General features: G+C 57.6%; 1 protein-coding gene across 5 annotated transcripts in view; it reads right to left on the minus strand.

Annotated features, from left to right (window-relative positions):
• The window catches only part of CEP164 (centrosomal protein 164), a 30,310-nt gene extending 6,622 nt beyond the window's left edge, over positions 1–23,688 (minus strand). For 2 of the 5 annotated variants that reach the window (XM_066564404.1, XM_066564403.1), the window contains exons 1-23: positions 23,626–23,688; positions 21,933–22,022; positions 21,524–21,635; positions 20,953–21,196; positions 20,392–20,550; positions 19,630–19,758; positions 19,244–19,321; positions 17,323–17,427; positions 15,059–15,487; positions 13,625–13,708; positions 12,309–12,392; positions 8,591–8,676; positions 6,677–6,817; positions 4,934–5,146; positions 3,791–3,925; positions 3,434–3,650; positions 2,787–2,864; positions 2,427–2,558; positions 2,071–2,193; positions 1,412–1,555; positions 1,140–1,223; positions 751–819; positions 338–516 (exon numbers count right to left, since the gene is read on the minus strand). In XM_066564404.1, the coding sequence (XP_066420501.1) occupies positions 338–516; positions 751–819; positions 1,140–1,223; positions 1,412–1,555; positions 2,071–2,193; positions 2,427–2,558; positions 2,787–2,864; positions 3,434–3,650; positions 3,791–3,925; positions 4,934–5,146; positions 6,677–6,817; positions 8,591–8,676; positions 12,309–12,392; positions 13,625–13,708; positions 15,059–15,487; positions 17,323–17,427; positions 19,244–19,321; positions 19,630–19,758; positions 20,392–20,550; positions 20,953–21,196; positions 21,524–21,635; positions 21,933–22,011 (3,104 nt within the window). In that variant the 5' untranslated portion in view covers positions 22,012–22,022; positions 23,626–23,688. The remainder of the gene's footprint in view (positions 1–337; positions 517–750; positions 820–1,139; positions 1,224–1,411; positions 1,556–2,070; positions 2,194–2,426; positions 2,559–2,786; positions 2,865–3,433; positions 3,651–3,790; positions 3,926–4,933; positions 5,147–6,676; positions 6,818–8,590; positions 8,677–12,308; positions 12,393–13,624; positions 13,709–15,058; positions 15,488–17,322; positions 17,428–19,243; positions 19,322–19,629; positions 19,759–20,391; positions 20,551–20,952; positions 21,197–21,523; positions 21,636–21,932; positions 22,023–23,625) is intronic. The other 3 variants (XM_066564405.1, XM_066564406.1, XM_066564407.1) reach the window with 3 other exon arrangements.
• Positions 23,689–23,970: the final 282 nt, after the last annotated feature.

The raw sequence follows: 23,970 nt of genomic DNA on the forward strand, positions 1-23,970 counted from the left end.
TTCCCACCCTTCCTGAGCAGCTCAGCCCCCTCAGGAAAACCTCTTTGCATTTCAGTGCCCCTCTCACAGCACCTCATTAACCACCCAAGGCAGGAGTGGAGGAGACAAACCTGACCTGCAGAGGTGAAGGAGCGAATTGAAATTCACACCCTGAGTTAATGAAAAATCTGGAAAGAGCCCCCAGGAACTCTGTGTCCCCATGGGCACCTGAGGATTCTGAAGGAACATGGCCCAACACAGAGCTCAGAGGTCGGGGAGAGGCCCAGGTTAGGTTGGGGAGGTTTACCAGGGGCACAGGGCAGATTTTGGGGTATCAGAGGCAATTTCTCACACACACCCAATGCGTTTGTGCAGCCTCTGGCTGCGGCTCTGCAGCAAATCCACCTGGGCCTCCAGCTCAGCCTTCTGGTCCTGCAGCTCCTGCAGGGTCCTGCGCAGCTGCCGGACCGACTCCAGCAGGCTGCAGTGCTCCTTCCTGCTCTCCTCCAGGCGCAGCTGAGAGGCCAGAGCAGCTTCCTGGGAGAAAACCACAAGATCCCTCACAGTCATTTCCCCGAGAGCCAAACAAGGGGCACACAGCTCTCGGGCTCCCAGAGCCACACTCCAATCCTGGGAAAACAGGACTGTTCTCTTTGGGGAGCTCAGCACTAGCCCACCTCCCTGCACTCTGCTTCCCTAAAGCCCCAGTTCTGAGGTGCTGCCCTCAGCCCAGAGCAGCACAGCCCCTCTCCAGAGCCCGGGTGTCCGTACGTCTCTCTCCAGCTGCATCCGTCCGTCCTCATCCAGCAGCAGCTGCCTCCTCCTCTGCAGGGACTCCTCCTGTCACAGGGGAAGGGCAGGGCAGTGACAGAGCCAGGAGGTTCATGAGTCTCACGACCACTCCAAAACAAGGAGAGTTGTCAGGTTTGCTTTGTGACCCCTCTCACTGCCCCCCAGAGCACTGAGCAAACCCAGAGCTCAGACCTGCTCAGCAAACACCAGGAATGCTTCGCCCTGCTCTGACTGGTGACAAAGCTTCACCTCTAAGTGGGATGGCAGCAGAAGCCCTGGCTGAGCTTTCCTGAGCAGTTCCCTGTGCGGAATCAGCCCAAGGACTGGGACAGGTCAGGGGAGCTCTGTGAGCCCAGCAGAGGACTCACCTGGCTCTGGAGCTGCTCTGATCTGGCTTGGATGTTCTTCATGCGGATCTCAAGCTCGTTCTCTGAATCCTGGAGCTTTCTTTCCTGCACAGGGAGCCGAGTTAAAGAGAAGGACACAGGCTCCTCCCTCACCAGTAAAACACAAACTGGGAAGTGTGACCTGCTGCTCGTGCCCATCACCCTGCACTGGTGACGGACAGGGGGACAGGGTGGGGAGCCTCCAGGCCACCCCTCAGGAGCCCCAAGGGCCAGAGGCAGAGCCTGCTGCTCACCTTCTCCCTGTGCCTCTGCTGCAGGGCCGTCAGCCTCCCCTCCAGCTCTGCCTGCAGCCCCTTCAGGTCGGCGTCGTGGAGCTGCCGCAGCCGCGCGGCCTCGCTGCGCAGCCCCTCCAGCAGCTCCGACCTCTGCCTGCGCTCCTGCCAGCCCAGGGGGCAGGGAAACACCTCTGTGAGGCACAGGGATCTCCAGAAATGCAGCAAGGACATGCAGGGATCCCCAGCAATGCAGCATGGACACACAGGCATCTCCAGCATGGACACACAGGGCTCTCCAGCATGGACACACAGGCATCTCCAACAATGCAGCACAGACACACAGGGCTCTCCAGCATGGACACACAGGGATCTCCAGCACAGACACACAGGGCTCTCCAGCATGGACACACAGGCATATCCAACAATGCAGCACAGACACACAGGGATCTCCAGAAATGCAGCACAGACACACAGGGATCTCCAGCATGGACACACAGGCATCTCCAGCATGGACACACAGGGCTGTCCAGAAATGCAGCACGGACACACAGGGCTCTCCAATGCAGCATGGACAGACAGGGATCTCCAGCATGGACACACAGGGATCTCCTGCATTGCATCTCCAGCAATGCAGCAGTGACACGCACCCAGTGCAAGTGCAGCCCCCCAGGCAGTACCTCCTCCTCGTAGTGCTCCTGGATCCGCTCCAGGGCCTCCCTGTGCTGCTCTCTCATCCTCTCCATTCTCCTCTCGTGCTCCTTCTCCACCTCCCGCCGTCTGTCGCCCATCAGCTCGCTGAGCTGCAGGGGGCACAGGGGAAGAGGCTCCCCTGAACTGCAGCACTGCACCTCCCCAAAATCAGCCTCTCACCCAGCCCGGGATCAGGGACTGTGTCCTGGGGAGCACAGAGCCTTCACCCCGCTGAGGTGAGATGCTGAGGGATGTCCTGCCCCCTAAGGCAGGGATGTGGGCACCCAGAGCTCTCCCCACACCTGAGAGCATGAAGGACCTTCAGCACAGAGCCACCACTCACCTCACGCTCGTACTCCTTCACTTTTAGGGCTTTTTCCTGCACTTTCTGGTCTGCTCTCTGCAGCTCCTCACGTAGCTGGGCCTCCTGGCTGCTCTGTGCCTCTGCCAGCTGGGCTTGCAGGCTGGCAATGACCTGTCAGGAAAGGCACCCACAGAGACTCCTCAGCCTCTGCACAGGACCCATCCCGTGCCCTCCACAGGGCACAGCACAGCCTCACCAGCCCTGCCTGCAGCACGGCCAAACACTGAGCCAGACCAGAACCACAGCCAGGGAGGGGGAAAAAACTAATGCCACCTTTAGTGACAGCATGAGGGAAAAAATAAAAAATGACAATTGACATTCTGAGGACACCATCCTCACCTCGCAGTGCTTCTCCTCTGCTGCAGCCCTCAGCTGCTGGAGCTCACTGGCAAACTGTTCTTCCAGCTCCTCTGCTGCCTGTAGAAACACGAGCAGAACAGCCTGCTGGGAAAGCTCTGCATGTGGGGACAAGGTGCACTTGCAATTAAATTCTGTCCAAAGGCACCAAAAGGCACAGCAGTGACCCCTGTCCAAACGGGATCACTGCAAGTGCCCTTATTCCCTCTGTGCTCTCCCTCCAGGGGAATCTCGATGAATCCCAGTCATGCTGGGCTGGAGGGACTGGAAATGCCCCACCGAGGGGCTCCCCAGGTGCCTGCAGGGCTGAAGCAGCAGCCAGAGAGGTGTTGGGGGCTGATGAAGTGGCTCAGCTCCGTTCTGATCTGGTAACAGGGCTGGGGGACACACGCGATCCTTATCTTGTCTTCAGATGCAGAGTGGCCATTGAAGTAATTGTTAGTTAATCAATGACAACGGGGGAGCTCTCCTGCCCCCCTCCCTGTGCCTCCAACAGCCCTGGCACCTGCCCCTGGTGCCCCAAGAGAGCTGTCACCAAACCCTACAGGAGTGAGTTAATCCCACAGCTGGCACTGCCCTGCCAGCCAGGAGCCCCTCAGGCCAGCCCTGCCTGGCAATAAAGATCTCACCTTCTTCTTCTCCCTGTCCAACCTGTCCCTGAGCTGCCTCAGGAACTCCTCCTGCTCCTGTTCCAGCTCCCTCATCTCCTTCTGCTGGGCCTCCTCTGCTGCCAGCTTCATTTCCTCCAGGGCAAGCTGCTGCTGCCTCTGCAGCCTCTCCTTGTCCAGCAGCTGCTGAGATTGCCACTCCTCCCTGAGCTCCTGCAGCCTGGCCTCCTGCTCTGCCCTGGTGGGTGTGGGACAGAGCACAGAACTGGGATCCAGCACTGCAGGGGCCTCAGAGCTCATCCCTGCTGGGTTTGTGCCCTGCCCTCCCCTCCCAAAGCAGCCCTGCACAGCCCCAGGGATGGCAGCAGAACCTCCCACCTCATCCTCTGCTCCTCTGCCTCCATCTCTGAGGCCATTTGGGCTCGCAGCTTCTCCAGTCTCTTGGCTTTTTCCTCTCTGAGAAGCAGCTCTTCCTCTTCCTGCTCAGACTTTGCTAAATCTTCTTCTGGAGAGCTGACAGAAAATAAAAACAGAGAAAACGGGTTCAGTACCTCCCAGTGCCCTGTCCAGGGGCTCCAGCTCAGCTGGGGATCTCACTGGCTGGGCTGACACATTCATTTCCAGCCCCAGCACCAAACCTGAGCAGTGTGGGTTTAAAACTTGCTATATCATCATAGTTTACACTTCTTGTGGGGATTTTCGTTATTTTCTTTTTGCAGGTAAGTGAAATCCATTCTCATTAAATGGATGCAGGCTCCCAGGCAAGGTACCTGGATGCATGAGCACATCTGGAAGCTCCACATTTCCATATTATACCTTTTGCTACACGTTTTTTTCCCCTTCAGGTGCCATTTCTGCATCTTCCTTCACACCCTGACTGCATCCCCATGATTTGCATGTCGAGATGCTGTTTCTGGCTGCTCAGAACGTGAGCACCAAGCCCAGCAAGGTAACAGAGAAAGCTCAAGAGCAGAATTCCCCCAGGGAAAGGACCCAGCCCTGCTCTCAGACCCTGCTCTGCCACAGCCATCCCTGCCCTGTTGTAGGAGCCTTGTGTGGAAGGCCCTGTGTAGAACAGCCCCTGGCAGAGCTGCATTCAGCTCCCCTGGGGTAAGCTCCTCTCTAATGCTCCCATTTCCACCCTGCTCCCAGCATTTACCCAGGATCTGAGCAGCTGCCAGCTGGGAGAGCTGCAGGCACTGAGCTGGGATCTCCCCCCAGGTTCAGCAGAACCCAGGGCTCTGGCTCTGTGTGTGTGTGTGACCACAGCTCAGCCTCAGGATGCTCTCCTGCCCCTCTGGAGGGTGCCAGAGCCCTTTCCTGAGCTGCCCTGGGTGTGCAGATCCTCACACACTGAACTGCCTGTGCCAATGCCTGTCCTTCCTCCTCCTCCTCCTCCTCCCTGAGAGCCCTGATCTTGCTCCCTCCCCGTCTCTGCCCCACTTCCCAGTGGTGGCTACAGCAGCACTGAAATCCCACCTTGGAAAGGCTTGCAGGAGATGGAGTAAAAAAGGAAAGTACCTGAGGGGCTTTGCTTTTTGCTGATGAAGCTTTTCAGCTTCCTCCTCCTCCTTCTGCCTCATCTCCTCCTGGAATTGCTGGATTTTCTCCTCCTTTGCTTGAAATAAATGTATTTCCTCTTGCTCCAGCTCTGTCTCCACCTCCTTGACTATTTCCTCCAGGGATTCATCATGAGGTTGGCTCACGGACTGCTCCATTTCCCTCTCAGGTTGCCTACCAAAGACAAAAAGCTCCTTTGGCAAAAGGGTGGCAGAAACCAGAGTAACATAAAAGGAACAGGAACCTCCTCCACAGAGCACCAACTCCAAACCAACAATCTCAGAGCCACCTACTCCAAAAGCTTCGCTGCTGACCTCAGGGGGGTCCTGAGGATCACTGCTGGATGCTCTGGGTGACTCCAGAGAATCTCCAGCTGATAACTGAACCCAGCCCCAGCTGCACTCCAGACCCAAATAACTCTGATTTTGGCCCACCAGAGCTCACCTTGAGAGGTCAATAAAACCTGGCCTGAGGAAAAGCCCTGGCCAGGCTGCCAGGCACAGGAGCAGATGCCATCAGGACCTGCTCCCAGCCCAGGGACTGGTGCTTCTCATGGACCAGGTATCCTTCTGCAATTGCAGCCTAAAGTGTGCTGGGAATTTGCCAGCTCCAGGCAACAGAAAGCCCTCAGCACTCCAAAAATTCAAACCCAATCTGGTCCTGATTAAGTACTTTTTCAGAGAGACAGCAGCAAAAATATAAGCTAAAGGGGAAGGAGGGGAAAATTGAGATTAATCTAGGAAGAAAGATTTTTGTTCTTTGCTCGTGAAGGCTGGAGCAGGAAGGTCTCACCACGCTGTGAGACTGGCAGGGCAAGGCAGAGGGACTCCTGCCAGGAGCCAGGGAAATAACAGCCCCAGCTCCTCAGCCTCCAGTCAGGAGAGAAAAGGTCATTCCTGCAGCCATTAGCAAAGAGAGCAAGGCAGAGCAGAGTGGTGGGGCTCTGGAACAATCCCCCTTCGCGGTGCCGCCCTTCACCACCTGCTGCAGGTGAGCTTTACCAGGCTGCTCTGCAGAGCAATGCAGCCCCTTCCACCTGGTTATCACCTTGCTCCTCTGCCCCAGTTTGTGCTCCAAAGGAGCCCCAGCACACACACACACATTTACACAGCTCCTGGGAGAACAGAGCTCCTTCCCCACCACGCTGTCCCCAGAGACGCTGCCTGATCTCTGCAGCTGCTGCTGTGTCACTGGCAGGGATGCAGAGTCAGCAGCTCACACCCCCTGAGCTGCACAGAACACAGAACAGCAGCCTGGGCAGCAGCTCAGCTCTAACCCCACTCTTTCAACGCCCCCAACGTGCCCAGTGGCTGTAAATGGGGTGGATTTGTGGGGTTTTGCCCTTTTTTTGCCCAGCTCAGCCGCACTCAGCAGGTTCTGTGTGGGAGTTCCTCAGGGAGGGAGAATGACACAGTGACACCTGCACGGGAAAGGCTTTCCCAGAGACAAAGCAGCAGCTCCCCTCACCCAGGGAGCCCTGAGCCACAGCCCCCAGGGCTGAGCTGCTGCCCTGGCCCTGCCCAGGCTGCTCACCTGGCACTGGGGCAGGGGCACAGCTGCTGGCATGGGCACACAGCCCCACCGTGCCACCAACCCCAGATGCAGCCACCCTGGGGACAGGGGGACAGGGGGACAGGAGCTGTCACAGCCACACAGCAGGCACTGAGCCCAGGCACTGACCCAGGCACTGACCCAGGCCCTTACACGTTCTGTGGGCCAGGAAGCTCCTCAGGATCCACCAGGCTGGCCAGGGCTCCCTCCTGCTGCTGCACAGCCTCCTCCCCACGGGGACTTCCTAACCCCCAGGGCTCCAGGGGTGTCTCAGCAGCACTGGGATCCCTCTCACTGGGCAGCACAAAAGAGGGGACAGAAGATCAGGTGAGCTCAGGGCAGGGTGAAGGGGCTGCTGCGGGTGGGCAAGGATGTGCAGGTGACACAGGTGACACAGCCATGCCTGCCAGCAGAACCTGCCTGGGGCTGCCAATGCCACAGGGAAGCTCCACACCATTCCCAGCGCCTCATTTTGGGCATTTTGGGCAGCTGAGGAGATGGTGGGCACCAGCTCAGAGTGCTGGACCCCTCCCCTGGGTTATGCCACTCTCTCCAGGCCCTTGGAGAACGTGCCCAAGGTGTGCCAGCCCTGCAGCCATACTCACACTGCTGTCCCAGTTAAAGATGGGAGGGTTGGCAGGCATGCTTGTGTCAGAAGCACAGGGAGGAGAGGCAGGGCAAGCACGAGCAGCTCCACAGGCAGAGAGAGAGAGAGAGAGGGAATGCTCACTGGGAAGCAGGAACCAAGTGATAAGGAGACAATTCCTGCAGGCAGAACACGTTTTTGGAGACCCTCACACCAACAGCTCCTCCAAGAACAAGGCTGCAAATCCCACAGAGCAGTCATTAGGATGGACTGCAGCTTCCTCTCACGGCTTTTCCTGGCACAGGCAGCAGCTCCTTGGTTCCCAGGGCCCTGGAGAAGGTGTGACTCTGCTGGAGGCCAAGGGCTTTGACACCACTCATCTGGAAATGCCAGGCTGGGCTCTCCAGGCAGGAGGAGCTCAAGGGAGCAGCATTCCAACTGCTCCAAAGAAATCCCCACAAGGAGGCTGAGAACAGCTGCCCCAGACAGCCCAGGAAGGGCTCTGGGATAACAGCTGGTGACCTGTCCATGTCCCAGGACACAGAAATGCTCACACCTGCCCAAGGCCACCTCTGTGGAAGGCAGAGAACTGTTCCCATCACAGCTGGGCCCTCCTGGCATCAGGAACAGACACCTGAGAGCTTCAGCCACAGGCTCAGCCCAGCAGGACCAGTGAGGTGGCACCAGGCAGGGGCCAGAGGCCACATCTGCCCTGGTACAGCCAGCACAGGGCAGCACCAGCTCAGACCATCCTGGCAAGAGCAGTGGGAGCTGTGGGGGAGGCAGAGGCCAGAGCCCAGCTGGGGCAGCCCCAGGGAAAGGACAGGCTGGCACTTCCACTGCCCACCCAGCCAGAAGCTGCTGAGAAAGGGAGAAGGAGGCAGCAGGAGCAGAGAGGTTCAGTGGGACAGCCCCTGAGAGAGGCTGCAGCACAGGGGAACCTGCACAGGGCACACCTGGGCAGGCTGCAGGGAACACCTGGGCAGGCTGTAGGGCACACCTGGGAGAGGCTGCAGGGCACACCTGGGAGAGGCTGCAGCACAGGGCACACCTGGGCAGGCTGCAGGGCACACCTGGGCAGGCTGCAGCACAGGGCACACCTGGGAGAGGCTGCAGCACAGGGCACACCTGGGCAGGCTGCAGGGAACACCTGGGCAGGCTGCAGCACAGGGCACACCTGGGCAGGCTGCAGGGAACACCTGGGCAGGCTGCAGCACAGGGGGAGCTGTGCAGGGCACACCTGGGAGAGGCTGCAGCACAGGGCACACCTGGGCAGGCTGCAGCACAGGGGGAGCTGTGCAGGGCACACCTGGGAGAGGCTGCAGCACAGGGCACACCTGGGCAGGCTGCAGGGCACACCTGGGCAGGCTGCAGGGCACACCTGGGCAGGCTGCAGTGAGCACAGCAGGGAGGGCAAGGCAGGGAGGGCAGCAGGAGCTGGAGCTGCCCAGGCCTCCCTTGTGCCTCTGGTTGTGCCATACCTCTCAGCAGCTTCTGCTCCTTTCCTTTGCTCTTCCTCTGCACTGGCTTTGCTTTGGTCTTCATCCTCTTCTCCCAGCTCCTGGGCCTGCAGGTAAAAGCAAACAGGGTGGAGTTTGTGGCTCCCTCAGCATCAGAGACCTCAGAGGAGTTCTGCTGAGTGTCCATGGAATCAGCTGGGCCACGTGGCACCCACAGGCTGTTCCAGAATGCTGGAGGTGCCAGGCTCCTCTCCTGAGGGTACCCAAGGGTCTCCAACCATCCCAGGAATCCTTCCAGAAGCACAAGGGGAGGCCTGGGAGCTTTCTCAGGATAAAGGATGAACTCCCAGCCAGCACTAAGGACTTGGGACACAGGTTTGGCTTTTCTTTCCTGAAGGTCATTTTACAATCCCAAGTCCCACTGAACCCCCTGGAAAGCACAGGAGAGAAATCACCCAGAAGAGAAATGTCACACACACAGAGTGCTGTGGCAGTGAAGCACAGGATGCATTGTCTGGCACCAAAAACCACATCAGGACTCAGTCCTGTCTCCCACCTGGGCTCCAGGGTGTGAGGGGCTGCACAGAGTCACCAGTCCAGGCATTTCTGACTCCAGGGTACATCAGCAACCCAGCCCCCCTGGCAGCACACTGAGCATTCAGATGGCTCATTTATGGCATAGTAAATACCAGAAATATGAACAGAAAATATCTGAGTGTGAAACAGTCAGCTGCTCCTTCCCCCTCCTGCGGCTCCCAGATCCCTCTGTCCCTGCAGCAGCAGGGACACCTGAGGAGGGCGAGGACTTCCCTCCTCACCTGTCAGCCCCAGGGGAAGCAGGGAGGGCCCATTCCCAGGGTTTTGGGGACCCCAGCAGGTGAGCTCAGCCCTGGCTGTGCGTGGAGCAGGGCCAAGGCAGGGCGGAATTAACGCCGCAGTAATTAATGCAAATGTGCAGCAGAGCAAACGGCAGAAGGAGTCCCTGCAAGTGCTGTCACCTCCCATCACATCAGCCTGGGCAGGGCCCCCACCCAGCCCCTCCTGCCCCTGGAAATGATGGCTGCAGTTCCCCAGAACCGAGGGGCTCAGCAAACCTTTCCTGGCTCCAAATGGGCTCTGACAGTGCACCCTGCAACAGGCAGGAGCCAGAACAATGGGGCAGGAACCATCCTGGAGAGAGGGGAGCTGCTCTGAGCCATGCACAGGGATCCTACAGGGGAACTGCTCCCAGGGAACTGCTCTGAGCCATGCACAGGGATCCTACAGGGGAACTGCTCCCAAAGAACTGCTCTGAGCCATGCACAGGGATCCTGATTGGGAACTGCTCCCAGGGAACTGCTCTGAGCCATGCACAGGGATCCTACAGGGGAACTGCTCACAGAGAACTGCTCTGAGCCATGCACAAGGATCCTACAGGGGAACTGCTCCCAGAGAACTGCTCTGAGCCATGCACAGGGATCCTGATTGGGAACTGCTCCCAGAGAACTGCTCTGAGCCATGCACAGGGATCCTGATTGGGAACTGCTCCCAGGGAACTGCTCTGAGCCATGCACAGGGATCCTGATTGGGAACTGCTCACAGAGAACTGCTCTGAGCCATGCACAGGGATCCTGATTGGGAACTGCTCCCAGGGAACTGCTCTGAGCCATGCACAGGGATCCTGATTGGGAACTGCTCACAGAGAACTGCTCTGAGCCCTGGGGCTCCTGATTGGGAACTGCTCACAGAGAACCCCTGTGAGCCCTGGGGCTCCTGCTGCCCTCCCTGTGATTCCCTCCCTTGGGATCACTGCAGGAACCTCTGGACGCCTTGGGAAGGTGAGGACAGCCCCCATCTGCAGGGCACGAGGGCAGATTTGAAGCCCTGCCTGTGGAATTACTGGATCCTTGCCCCTCCTGCTGGCCCAGGGTCCCTGCAGCCCCAGCAGCTCAGTGTTCTGCCCAGCTGCATCCCCGGGGGACACTTCCCATGCTCCAGACACAGACCCAGCGGTGTGAACACAGGGCTGACAGATCCTGGGCCACCTCCTCCCCGTGCACAGCCCAGGCCCCACGGGAGCATCTCACATCAGCTCACACCACGCTGCAAGGTGCCAGCACTGAGCACCTGGGACAGCTCTGCCTTTCTCCTGAGGGTCTGGCACTGCCCAGGCTCCCCAGGGAATGTCAGAGCCCCGAGGCTGCCAGGGCACTCTCACAGGGCACACGGTGGGGTTTGGGCTGTCTCTGTGGGGCCACGAGTTTGACTTTGATGGTGTCTGTGGGTTCCTTCCAGCTCAGGACATTCTGTGGCTCCACAGTTCTGCATCTTGAACCTCCAGTCTGGGCAAGGGAAAGGGAAAAGGGAAAAGGGAAAAGGGAAAGGGAAAAGAGGAGGGAAAGGGAGAGGGAAAGGGAACAGGGAACAGGGAAAAGGAAAAAGGGAAAAGGAAAAAGGAAAAAGGGGAGGAAAAGGGAGAGGAAAAGGGAACAGGGAAAAGGGAACAGGGGGAAGGAGCAGCCTCCCCTCTCCCAGGTCCAGCAGGACACATCCCACAGAGCCTCTGCAGCCACCACAGCTCCTGCCAGAACTCACCAACGAACCCCCTCCCATTCTGTGCTCACAGAGCTGCCAGAGGTGCCTTTTATTTTTATTTTTATTTTTTTTAACAGGATATTTTGCCAATGAATTCAAAGCAAGGCAAGCCCCTCACGGGGAAGCAGGCACATTCCTCCAGCCCAGCCTCTGAGCACAGACACAAAAGAGCAGCTGCAGTTCTGCAGGGAGCTCCATTTCACACCCAGTCTCCCCAAGCAGGGCTGTAACAAACCCACGGTGGCTGCTCCAAGCAGCATTTGCATGCACAGAGCCTGTGCAGGGAGGAGGAGAGGGCCAGCACAGCAGGCATTTGTTTTGTCTTCCCTTCACATCTGACTGTGCTCATTGTTAGGCACAAGAGGACAGGTGTACTCTGCACACACGGCCCTGCAGACAGGACTGCTCCTCTCTGCTGGGCAGGCGGGGACTTTGCCACTCAGGGGCTCTCCTCCAGAGCAGCTGATGTGCTCCCAATCAGGGCAAGGCTGAGGAAGCCCAGCTGCATCCTGCAGCTACAGAGACGGGCTGGGAGGGCTCCAGAGGAACGTGGGGCCGAGCAAAGCGGCTCAGAGCCATGCTGAGGAGACAAGGATGGAGCAGAGATCACAGCAATCTGCAGGCAGAGCTGCCTGGGCGGTGCTGCGTGCCAGGCTGGCACAGACATGTGCACACACGTTCACTCCATGTGCCACAGACCCGCTGAAAGGAGCCCCTTTCCCCCCTGCATTAAGGCAGGCAAGGCAACCAAATGCTTAAAAATAAGCTTCCCTCCACCAAAATCTGTCAGAGGGAGTTAACCTCCTTTTCTACCCATTGATTCCAAATCCTTCCCATCTGCTTAGGAGAAAGAAAAGGACAAATACACTCACAAAAGAAGAAAGGAGAACAGACTCTGCTCCCTCCATTGCCCCAGGAAAAGCCATTTATTTATTGGCTCTCCTGCTGGGGCAGGGACAGCAGCCAGGGCAGCTGCCTGTGCACACCCCTCCAGCCACCCCTGCTCAGGGGTTTGTGCTCCTTGTGTTCCTGCACCTCCTCCCTGCAGAACAAACCATGCACTGCTGGTGCTGCTGGGACCCCGGGCACCTCACACACCGAGCCCTGCTCAGCTCTGCAGGGCCTTCACTGGCAGAGCCCCCCTGATCCCCCACACAGCTCTGACCTTGCTCCTGGCGCTGTCCAGGTCAGGAGACACAGTCCCCACACCCAGCACCTCCTGGGACAGCTGGCCCTTGGAGTCCAAGCCCTAAAAGAGAAAGCAGAAAGGATCAGTCTGTGATGAGCAAGCAGAGATCCTGACACCAATATCCCAGCACAGCTCAGAACCCCCCTCAGCACCCCTCTGACAGCAGCTCAGCAGCATTCCCCTCCCTGTGGGACCAAGGGACACCAGTGCCACTGAGGGAGGGCACTGTCACCCCCCAGTGCCACCAACCAACCTCAGCAGGAGGGGGTGGCACAAGGAACACCCAAAGGGGGCACTGCCACAGGCATCTTTTATGGAAAATCCTTTCCTTGGGATTTTTATCCTCCTGAGAGGCTGAGAGGCCTCAGGAGCAAAATGTAACCAATGGTTATCTGCTGCTGTGGAATGCAACAGGTGCATCTGGGATTGGGCTCATGTGGTTGTTTCTGATTAATGGCCAATCACAGCCCAGCTGGCTCGGACAGAGTCTGAGCCACAAGCCTTTGTTATCATTCTTTCTTTTTCTATTCTTAGCCAGCCTTCTGATGAAATCCTTTCTTCTATTCTTTCGGTACAGTTTTAATATAATATATATCATAAAATACTAAATCAGCCTTCTGAACCATGGAGTCAGATCCTGGTCTCTCCCCTCACCCTGGGACCCCTGTGAACACGGGCACAGGGCACATCTTCCCAGCCCCTTTGTGCTACTGCTGCACATTTCCAGGGATCCCTGTGCTCACAGCCAGCCCCCCAAGGTGTTCCCCCTTTGGGACAACCCCCCTGTGCAGCCTGAGGGCCCTGCACACACGAGGCAGAGCCCCTGGCCACACAGGCTGGTGCCACACAGGCAATAATGAACATTTTCTGCCATTTGCTGCCCCTGCTCCCACTGGCAGATGGCAGTGGCAGCTTCCTGTGGAGCTGCAGAGATGCTGATGGGCATCTGCCCCCAGCCCAGGGCTGCTCTCCCCTCCAGAGTGGGGTGTCCAGCCAGGCACAGCCCCCTCAGCACAACCCCTACTCTGCCTGTTATTTTCCTTCCTGCAATCACCCAAGCAGGCTCCCAGCTCTGTGGGACCTATTTCTGCAGGGATAGCACCTCAGCCCAGCCCCAGGAGCCACGAGGGCCAGGGGGGCACTGCTGGCCTGTGCCACACTCAGCTGGGAGGGCACTGCAGAGCTGGGCACTGACCATGCCAGGGGAAGCTGATGCCCACACCCAGGGAAAAAGGAGCAAAAGGAGGAAAAGGAGGAAAGAAAAGGAGAAAAAGGAGTTTTTGGTGACTCACCACAGGCTGAAGCACCTCATGGTCGGAGCTCTTGGAGACTGACAGGTCCTGCTCACAGCCACTGAGCCCAGATGCCTTTGAAAGCTGAGAGGAAAAACCCATCACAGCCTGCAAAGGTCCCACCCCTGCAGCTTCACCTGGGCACTGCCAGCCTGGCAGCTGCTGCCAACACAAATCTGGCCTGTCCCAGGGGAGAAAAGGTGACTGGACATCATGGGGAAGACAGCAAGGATGTGTGTGACCCACAGGACAGGGATGGGTGTGACCCACAGGACAGGGATGGGTGTGACCCACAGGACAGAGATGGGTGTGACCCACAGGACAAGCACAAAGCACCACAAGGGCAGGAGGGGAGGCTGGGCAAAGGGCAGAGAAGTGCTCCTTGGACACCCCTGATAAAGGGCACTTGCTTCCTCTCCATCTGCAAGGATCTGTGCAGCTCTCAGCGCTCCCAGCCCACCACGCAGCCGAGTGCTGGAGCCATAAAAGCACTTTAAAATTCCACTTTGCTGTGCCTAAGTGCAGCGAGGGCCCCTGCATTCCCAGCCATTTGCAGCTGCAGGGAACTGCTCGATGGGAGCACCCTGTGGCCCTGCTGACCTCAGCAGAACGGCTCAGGTGCACAGAGCCCACGGATGAGCTTGGGAAAGCAGCACCCTCAGCTCTTCAGGGCACAGAGCATTTTCCAGGCTCAGATTTGCAGTTCATCATTTCTTACAGACACTACGCATCAGTGAACTTGAGAAATGATCGGAACCAGCAGGAAGGCAGCCAGATTGCAGAGAGATCGTCCATCAGAGCCTGAGCTCTGGCTGGGATCCTGCTCTGGAGCGTGGGCACGGGCGGGCAGCGCGGCTCTGGCAGCCCAGCTGTGGGCAGGCAGCGTGTGTGACACAGCCCCAGCCCTGCTCCTGCACCTCTCCTCAGCACTGGGAGGGCTGGGAGCTTCTGTGCTCCCAGAATCTGTGCTCCCAGCTCCAGAACCAGCCCTGGGCTCTGTCCCACTCCCAGCTCTCAGCTCGAGCGGAGCCGCGAGCGCAGCTCTGAGCAAGCTGAGAGAAACAACAGCAGGAGAGAAACAAAGCAGCACAGGCAGCTGGGCTCGGTGTGAGCTTCATGATCAGCCCTGCCGGCCCAGCACAGGCACTGGGAGCTGGGGCTGCTCCTCCTCCAGCCTCAGAACACAGCCAGGGCTCTGCCTGTGGGCAGCAATGCTGTGTGCAGGAGGGAAGGATTGCCCTGCTCAGTCCTGAAGGTGCCCAGCTGGGGATTCAGAGCACTCGTGCCCCCCCAGGAATGACTGCCCTGCTGACCAGGAAAGGTTTGGGCTGGCTGCACAGAAAAGCAGACAGTGCTCCAAGAGCTGGCCTGAGGCAGGGCCTGACGAGACGATGGGAACAGCCAACACCAAAAGCACACGGGCAGGACTCTTACTTTGCCATCATCCAGCCTGTCCTCTGACACTGAACCTGCTGCTGCTTCTTCCCTCTCTTCCTGCAGGAGCTTTTCTGCACAGGACAGGGTGTCAGCAGTGGCAGCCAGGCTGGCTGGCTGATCTGTGCCTTCCACAGGCAGAGGAGCAGCTCGGGGCTGCCCGGCAGAGCTGGGCACCTCCAGCCCTGCTGAGCTCCTTTCCCCCTCAGACAGAGGCAGCTCCTCAGCTGCAGAGGCGTCTCCTTCCACCTCAGCATCTTCTCTGTGCGCTGCCTGGTCCCCAGCAGGCTCCTGCTGCTCTGCCTGGGCACACAGGCTGCTGCCAGGCTCCCCAGAGAGGGGCTGAGCTGCAGACGGAGGGCACGCAGCTCCAGAATCCAGGGAACACTCTGCCACCTCTTCAGGATGCCTCGATTCTAAGGATTCCTTCTAGGCAGCAAGTCAAACACAATTACAGACCCAATATTCTCTCCGGGGGATGCAGGAGTGAGGATCAGCACAGGCTCTCCTACAGCAAGCAGCACAATCAATCACAAATCTTTGGGTGACTCCAAGACCTGTTTGACTTCTTTCCACACAGTCCCATTCCAAGGCGAGGGACTCCACTGACATAACCTCACTCATTTCTTGGGCCCTGACTTCTTTTGATCTGGTTTTTTTTTTTTTATTCACAGGGTCTCAGTGGGTAAGAGTGGCTGTGGAAGGCCACCAGCCCCTGCGAGCACCCACGTGCCCACTGCAGGCCCGTTCATGCTCCCACATTGGATCTGTCTGGTGAGAGGTGGAAATTTGTAAGAGACCACGACAGGACATTTCACTCCTGCCTGACATTTCAAGCAGAGGAGAGCAGGCAGGATCTCCATCCCACCTTCCAGAGGGACAGACTGGAGGGTGGGCACTGACTGATGCAGCACTCAGAGCTCAGAAAGAGCTTGTGACTAACACAGGAGGCTGAGAGATGGGGGAAAAACAACCCCAAATTAAAGCTTAGTCACCCAAAGGTTCCACTGCCTCTCCCAGCAGAGGGGAGGCCACAGCACTGCCCAAGGGGAGGGGAATAGCCAGGGGAAGGCTCCCTCATCAGCATCAGCATGCAAACAGAGCTGCTGGCACGTCCCACTTCCTCACTGTTTTATTAATGCCACGGTGCCTTGTCAAACACTGCCTGCCTCCTGTGCACGCCGTGTTCTGTACACTGAGCGCATATTTTAGCTGTGTATTTTTATCAGAGTGCCTCTGGAATGCTCTCAGCTCCCAGGCCAGGGCTGCAGCACTGCTGGAGCATGTTCTGAGTGTGTCACTGCTCTGCCACACCTCCCCGGGGCTGGGAGAGCATCCAGCAGGATGGAGAGGACAGAGGAGCCCAACTCCAGGCAATCCTGCAGCTCTGGGGCTCAGCTGCAATCCCCTGGCACTGACAGCAGAGCCCCAGGGTCACCAAGCAGCCACACCAGGCTCCCTGGGCACAGCAGGACCCAGAGAAAGGTGGGCACAGGGAAGTTCTTTAGCCACCCTCCTTTAGTGCTTCCCCTTTTACGGGGATTACGGTGGCTGGAAAGTTTTGCTCCTTTTGCACAACTTGCTCCAGAGTTCTCCTGAGGACATCCCACCAGGGGACCTGGCAGTGTCCAGGATATCCCAAACGAGGCCAAGCAGGGCCCTGATGCCTGAACACAGGATCACACACACCCCAAAATGGATCAGCACACCAGCAATGTGTGTGCACACAAAAGGACTTCTCCCCAGGCAGGTTCACCTGAGCTACTGAAATATCCCAGAATAATCTCTTTGGCTGGCAGAATCCTGTTTGAATGGCAATAACAGGCATCCTTTTGTTAGCCTCACACCTTGATGATCACAAATGCAGATCTGCAGAAGAGGGACCTGTGGCAGTCAGACCCACAAGAGGAGGAGGAGGAAGAGGAGGAGGAAGAGGAGGAGGAGGAGGGAGGCTTTTCCTCCTGCAGCAACAGACTGGAGATTTTCTCCGGATTTCAGAGCTGGACAAATGAGCTGGGTTATAACTGGCTTTGGGTGATCTTTTCACAAGCTGTAACATTCCACCCACCCCAAGTGGCACTACCTGATGGGAAATCCCTGCCGATCAAATCACTGCTCCCAGTGAGCAGCACCAAACTTTAACCAGCACCAGAAACAGGCCAAGCAGCTGCAGACACACACCACAACACCAGCAGCTGCCTAGTGCATGCAAAGCCTGGGTGGCACCGTGCAAGCAGCCAGGGATGCCAGGGAGCCACTGTCACCTCTCCCAGGCTGGCAGCTTCCTCCTCAGGGCTCCGCTGGGGCTGGGCAGCAGCACCAGCAGCACCAGCTGGTGAAGGGCTGCCACGCTCCTCCTTGCTGTTCTCCTAGTTGGGGGGACACAGCCACTTGCAGGATTCCCCAGAGCACCTTCCCAAGCTGGAGGATTTGCCCACCCAGGACAGGTCAGCACCCAGCACCCGCAGCCCTGGAGCACAGAGGGACTCAGAGGCCCAGATTCCCAAACACCAAGCTGTGGGATGCCTCACTGCTGCTCTTCCTGCTGGCCAGCTCCATGAACTCATTGCTCCTGCTCTGAGCTCCCTGGGAGCCCTGTCTGATGCTGCCTCTGCTCCACCCAACATCCTGGCTCAGCAAGTCACTAAACCTCCTATTTCCTTCAAATACAGGCATCCAACCCTGACCACGGGCTACATGAAGCAGTTTTTTCATTATTTCACCCATTTTTGCTTAGATTTCCCCCTTAGGACTTGCTACACAAACCCTTGTCTGCTGCTTTGCAAGGGAGCTGGAGAGAGGCTCCTCCTAGGAGTGCTTTTCTACTGCCATCTCATGGAGCTACAGAGGAATTCTATTTTCCAGTCGGGCACTGCTGTCTAATCAGGACTAGGCTGTCACCCATCTGGGTTAACAGCCTGGCTGTTGGGCAGCAATTGCCATTCCATAATGGATTCCCAGAGCCCCATCCCCACAGCACTGAAATGCCAAGGCAGCTCTTTGTTCCTGCAGACATTAACATTTCAGTGAGGAACAGGGCCCCCACAGGCTGCTGTTGTCTGGAGATGAGAGAGTCAGGGCTCTCTTTGTCACATCCACTTTAGCATAAGCCTTTGCAGATCCTGCCCAGCACCCTGAATAGGTTCTCCAGCAAAGTACTTTACAGCTTAATTTTCCTGCGCTGTGAAAAGGATAAGGAAAATACTCCAAAACACTTTAAAAGAAATTAATTTGCCTTTCAGATACTGGAACAGGATTTTCAAAGCGGTGAAAAAGGATTAATGTCAGCACAAACAGTCGGGCCAAATCACCAGAGCTGCTTACAACGCACTTCCCATTGTGCCCTTGTCATCCTAAGCCTGATCCCAGCTAAGGAAGCGCAGGGAAAGCACAGCCCCAGCTCAAGGCCTTGGCTGCACTGCCTGCTCTGAGCCTCAGCCGCGGGATTTAGCAGCAGGCTGGGAAGAAAGAAGAGCAGGTTTTGTGCTGGCACAGAGCAGGGGCCACGTGCAGCCCCCGTGAGGGTCCCTGTGGAACCCAGGGACAGCAGCAGAGCATTCCCAAAGGACGCTCCCCTGTCCCCTCCCCAGTGCCAGCACTGCCAAGGAGCCTTCCTCCCCACCCCTGATGAACAGAGAGCAGAATGGAGGTGCCTCTTCCTCACCGAGCCTTCCTCCCCACCCCTGATGAACAGAGAGCAGAATGGAGGTGCCTCTTCCTCACTGAGCCTTCCTCCCCACCCCTGATGAACAGAGAGCAGAATGGAGGTGCCTCTTCCTCACCGAGCCTTCCTCCACACCAAGTGCAGCAGCACCTCTGACCCCAGAGCCTTTTCCTGCTGCCCCCTGGAAAAGCAGATTTCCCCCTTGCCAGCTCCACCTACCTGCCTTTATTTTCCCTGTCTGAGGATGAAGCAGAGCTCCAGCCTGGGCAAAGATGTCTCCTCAATCCCAGCTCCCAAACCACAGCCACCCCAAGCACAAATGTCCCTTCAATGCCCACCCCACTGTCCCCTGCGGGCCACACCTGGCTTCCCCCAGCCCTGCTGCTGAGCCTTCCTCTCCTTCCCTCTGTTCCTCTCACAGGAAACTCGTCCCTCTGGCACTATTCCTGCACCCTCATCCCCTGGCAGTCCCCCTCCCACCTGGGCAGCCTCCCCTGCCCATCCCAGCACCGTGGTCTCACCTCAAAGTCAAAGCTGCCTGCCAGGGCTTCAACATCCAGGTACACGTTTCTTAACAGCCTTGAAGTCCCATGGAAACTCTGAAGGATAAAAAACAAACAAATAAATGGCCAAAATTGAGTTCTGACCTGTGCAATGCCACAGGAGGGTTCCCCAGCAGTGAAATTGGGCAGCAGAGCCATGGCAATGCACCTACAGCCAATTCATCTTGGAATGACACCATGGCAGATGCTCACTAAAAGGGATTCCATATGAAAATAGGATCAGATGATTTTGGGGACCAAGCAGCACAAAGAAAGGAGAGCACAAATGACAGCCCAGGGGCAAATGGAACAGGGGAGCACCAGGAGGCTCCAGCACTCTGCCCACAGCCAGGGCACACAAATACCTCGTTTTCACTGTCTTCATCTTCATTTCTCCATTTCTCTGGCACTGCCACGTCCAAGGAACTTTTCTCTTCACAGATCAAATCCAGCAGGTTCCCGGTGTGCCTGGTGGCCTTTGGGACCTCTGCAGGCTGTGAAGGCCAGGAGCCAGGGAAGTGAGGGGTCAGACAACAGGAAAGGGGAGACACAGACCCACTGAGACACTGAGCTGCTGCGTTCTGGCAGTTTCCTACCGCTAAACATCTCGGTTTGTTTCTGAAGGTGTTTATGTCTATGTTTTGCACACATTTTGCTTTGGCTTCCTTTAAAGGGTCAATTTCTCACCATTTAACAAGTTCTATTGACCCTCAGGTCGCTTTCTAGTAATAAATAAAGCATTCCACATGGTTGTAAACCTTACACTCAGCAGGACAATAGCTCTTTTCATTTTATTCTCAAATAGAAGAGTGAAAATAGATTATTAAATTGCATTATCTGCATTGTTTGTCATGCTTCATTTGGACACCAAATTCTACTAAAACTCAACACACTTTTTTTCCTCTTCAATATTTATTGAAGCAATTCTTTCAATCTGCCAAAGACAGCAGAAGAAAGCTCACCACTAATTTAGCACTAGAAATAGAAGAAAAGAAATAGCTTTTTAACATACAACAGTGTTTCCAAACTGAGAGAAGATGGCAAATCCTGTCATTTAAGTGTCCCCACGCCTGTGGCCCTGTGCAGTGTGCTCCCAGGGCACATTCCCAGGGGACAGGGAGCCTCACCAGCGTTCCTTCCTTGGGGGTGAGGCTGGAGTGCACCACGTTGGCCAGGTCCAGGCTCAGGGCTCCACGGAGGGCGACGGAGGAAGGCGGGGTGAGGCCACGGAGAGGAGAGAGGCTGCCCAGGGCAGGCTGGATGGGGGCCAGCTGGGAGCCTGGGGGCTGCAGGAGCACAGGGAGGTCACGGGCAGGACAGCACAGCTCACACCCCTGACCCTGGGACGGGACAAGGAGCTCCCCTGGGCAAACAGGGGCTGTGGGACCAGCCCTGCTCAGAGACTCCAGCACACGGGACAGGGGAGGAAACAGGGGCTGGGTCACTCACACACTCTGCTTTCAGAATCCTCAGTGGGTCCTGGCTACTCCCCTCCCTCCCAGACACACCAAGAGTGGGTGTTTACTGCAGAGTGTCTCACAGCCAAAATCAAAGGTGATTCTGTACCCCGTGTTCCCATCCCAGCTGATTCACTGCCCATCACCCAGGTCTGGGGTCACAAAGCACTTTGTGTCCCTGTCATCCTCTGCCCAGCCCTCCCCAAAGCACTGCAGGCAGATCCTACTCACAGGGAGCTGTTTCAGGAGCTGCTTCTCCTTCTTGTCCTTCTTCTTCTCTTTCTTCTCCTTCTTGTCCTTCTTGTCCTTCTTCTCTTTTTTCTCCTTCTTTTCCTTCTTCAGGCTGCCCCGTGCCAGCAGCTTCTCCCTCTCCCTGATGACCAGCTTCTTGTAGTGCTCATCACAGGGGTGCTCCCACGTGGAGATGCCACTCTCAAAGTTGAAGAAATAGATGTCACCCCCTGCAATATTCTGGCTGCAGGGCAAAAACAGCAGGGAAAGGTGAAAGAGCACAAATTAAAAATACAGTTGCACAGGCCAGAACACCCCTGCTGATGGTGGGAGCACCTGAAGCTCAGGGAAGAGGCGTGTGATGTGTCCAGGAGGCCACAAATGTACCAGTGTGGGAAGCAGCTCTCCCAGGATGCTCCTACCCAGCTTCCCAAACCCTTCCTCCCCTTCTGCCGCCCCAAAAAGCCTTGAGCTCCTGATACCCCACCAAAGCCAATCCTCTGCCAGCTGGAGCCGTTCCCCTTGTCCTGTCACTGGGAATGCCCAGCACAGCTGCTGCCAGAGCTCTCACCAGGCCTTCCACTCGGGGGGCATTGGGGTCACCAGGCACTCCCTGGCCAGCCACAGCAGCTCCGACTCCTTGTCGGGGTCAATCCCGATTGTTGGTGCAAAATCCCGGATTTCTGGGGAAACAGAGAGCAATCTGTGAGCTTGGTCCCCCCAGCAGAGCCACCCTCCTCAGGTGAAGCTGTGGGCACACTGGGAAATCCTGAGGCAAAGCCAGCAGCAGAGTCCTGTGTGCCTGTGGAGCCAGGCTGGGGACAGGGGCAGTGACATTCAGCTCTGCCTCCGCTGAAATCCCCCGTGTTCTGCCCTCTCCAGCCACGCCAGAAACCAACCCCTGTGTTCTGAACACACCTGGAAGTGACCTGCGTGCCCGAATCCCCCCTCCCAGCCCCTGGGAAGAGGGGCTCGCTCACCCTGCTCCTTAGGAACGTAGGATTCATTGTAGTCTTCTTCCAGAATGAGCTGGTCCCCAATGCGCACGGCTCCTGCCATGGGTGCCACACCTGGAACGGGGAGCAACCACACAGAGTCACAGCTGCCCTCAGGAAAGGCAATTCCTCAGCCCCAGCACATGGCAGAGCCCTTCTGCTGCAGCACACACAGCAAAACTCAACCAAAGAGCCTCCACACACACTTCCACGGGCTGTGGAAACGGAGAGCAGAGCTGAACTGGAACAAAGTTATAACCACATCCCCCAGGCCTCACAGCTCCTACAGGAAAGGTGCTTCAGGCACTTTCTAAGCAGGTACAAAATAAGCTGAAATGAGACAAGGAAGGAAGAGAAAGCAGCACCTTTCCCAAAGCATTGCTTTGTGATTTAACTCCCAGAGCGCACCACAGCTGGGCCCTTCCAGCCCATCCAGCACGGTTCACACAGCTGGAATTCACCCAGCTCACCCCAAACACCCTCACCTGCGGCTCTGTGTGGCCACATTTGGCCAGCACAAGCACTGTGGGACCACAACTGCTGCTCAAACACACAACTGAATGCCAAGGTCAAACATTCCAGCCTAAACCCCCCCAAATTCTCAGTGCAAAAAGCACTCCTGTGCTTTCCTTGTGAGACCCAAGGGGTTGTGGTACCTGCCAGGTACCCGCAGTGACAGCAGCCAGAGCAGGATCAGCGCCTGTGACACGGCCAGCAGTGCCCTCTCCACCTCCCTGCGTCCTCAGCCCTCTCTGTATTTATAACTCTTATGTAAAGTAAGTCTTAGAAGCAGCCACTAACTAATCCTGGCACTCCCAGCTGATGATATCCTCAGGAGATCCAAACCACACCAGCAGCACCGAGCTCGCACCACTGCCCCTCCCAAACATCCCCACTCTGAGCGTTTGGGTGTGGGCACCTCGCTCAAGGCCTTCTGTTCTTATTTTCCTCTCCCAAAACTATCTCAGCCCCGTCTCCCATCCCTGGTGTTGGCACTGGGGGATGAATGATGGGCTCACTCCTCTCTTGGAGAATTTGCCTTGCCACATATGGGGGGGACCTCGGTGCGACCTTTCAGCGCTTGAGGGGCAGCTGTAATAGATGGGGACAAGGGGGAACGGCTTTAAACTAAAAGAGGAGGATTTAGGTGAGATCTGGGGAGGAAATTCTTTCCGGTTAGGGCGGGGACACCCTGGCACAGGGTGCCCAGAGAAGCTGCGGCAGCCCCATCCCTGGAAGTGCTCAAGGCCAGGTTGGATGGGGGGGCTTGGAGCGAGCTGGGGTAGCGGAAGGCCTATGCCCATGGCATGGGGGTGGAACAGGATGATTTTGAGGTCCGTTCCAACCCAAAAAACCGTTCTATAGCCCTGTACAAACAGAACCGAAGCCTCAGTGCAGCCGCCGCCGCGCCAGCCTGGAGCCATGGAAAAAGCGCGGCGAGCAAGGAGAACAAACAGCTTTGGTTGATAGGGTATTTGAAAAAGTAAGGGGAAAAAAAGCCATTTTCGCCCGTATCACGACAGCACCCACGCGACACTCGCACAGCCCGCGTGCGGCGGGAGGCCGGAACCGCGCGGCGCGGGGCCGCTCCCCGCAGCCCCCGCTCACCGAGGGGACCCTCCCGGGGCCCGGGCCCGGCTCCCCGCCGCTGTGGGCCCCCTCCCCGCCCGCCGCTCACCGTGCCGCGGGCCCCGTCCGCCGCCCCGCGGGTGCCGCCGGTTGCCGGGAGCGCGGGAGCCGCCGCGGCCGCTGCCCCGGGGCCTGCCCCCTGCCCGCCATTGGCCGGCGGGGCGATGCGCGCCACCCCATTGGCCGCCGGGGAGGCGGGATGCATGACGTCACCGCGGCGGGGCCGCCGGGGGCTGCGGTTGCCATGGCGACGCGTGGGTACCGCCCGCGGCGCGGCCCGGTCCGTCCCGGCGTGTCCCGGTGTGTCCCGGCGGGGCGGGACGGGGCAGCGGGACGGGCACGGGCAGGGGGACCGGCCAAGGGCCGCGGCACCGGGCAGGGCCGGGGCGGGTCT

The sequence above is a fragment of the Molothrus aeneus genome, chromosome 22 (genome assembly GCF_037042795.1).
Source record: "Molothrus aeneus isolate 106 chromosome 22, BPBGC_Maene_1.0, whole genome shotgun sequence".
Lineage (NCBI taxonomy): Eukaryota > Metazoa > Chordata > Aves > Passeriformes > Icteridae > Molothrus > Molothrus aeneus.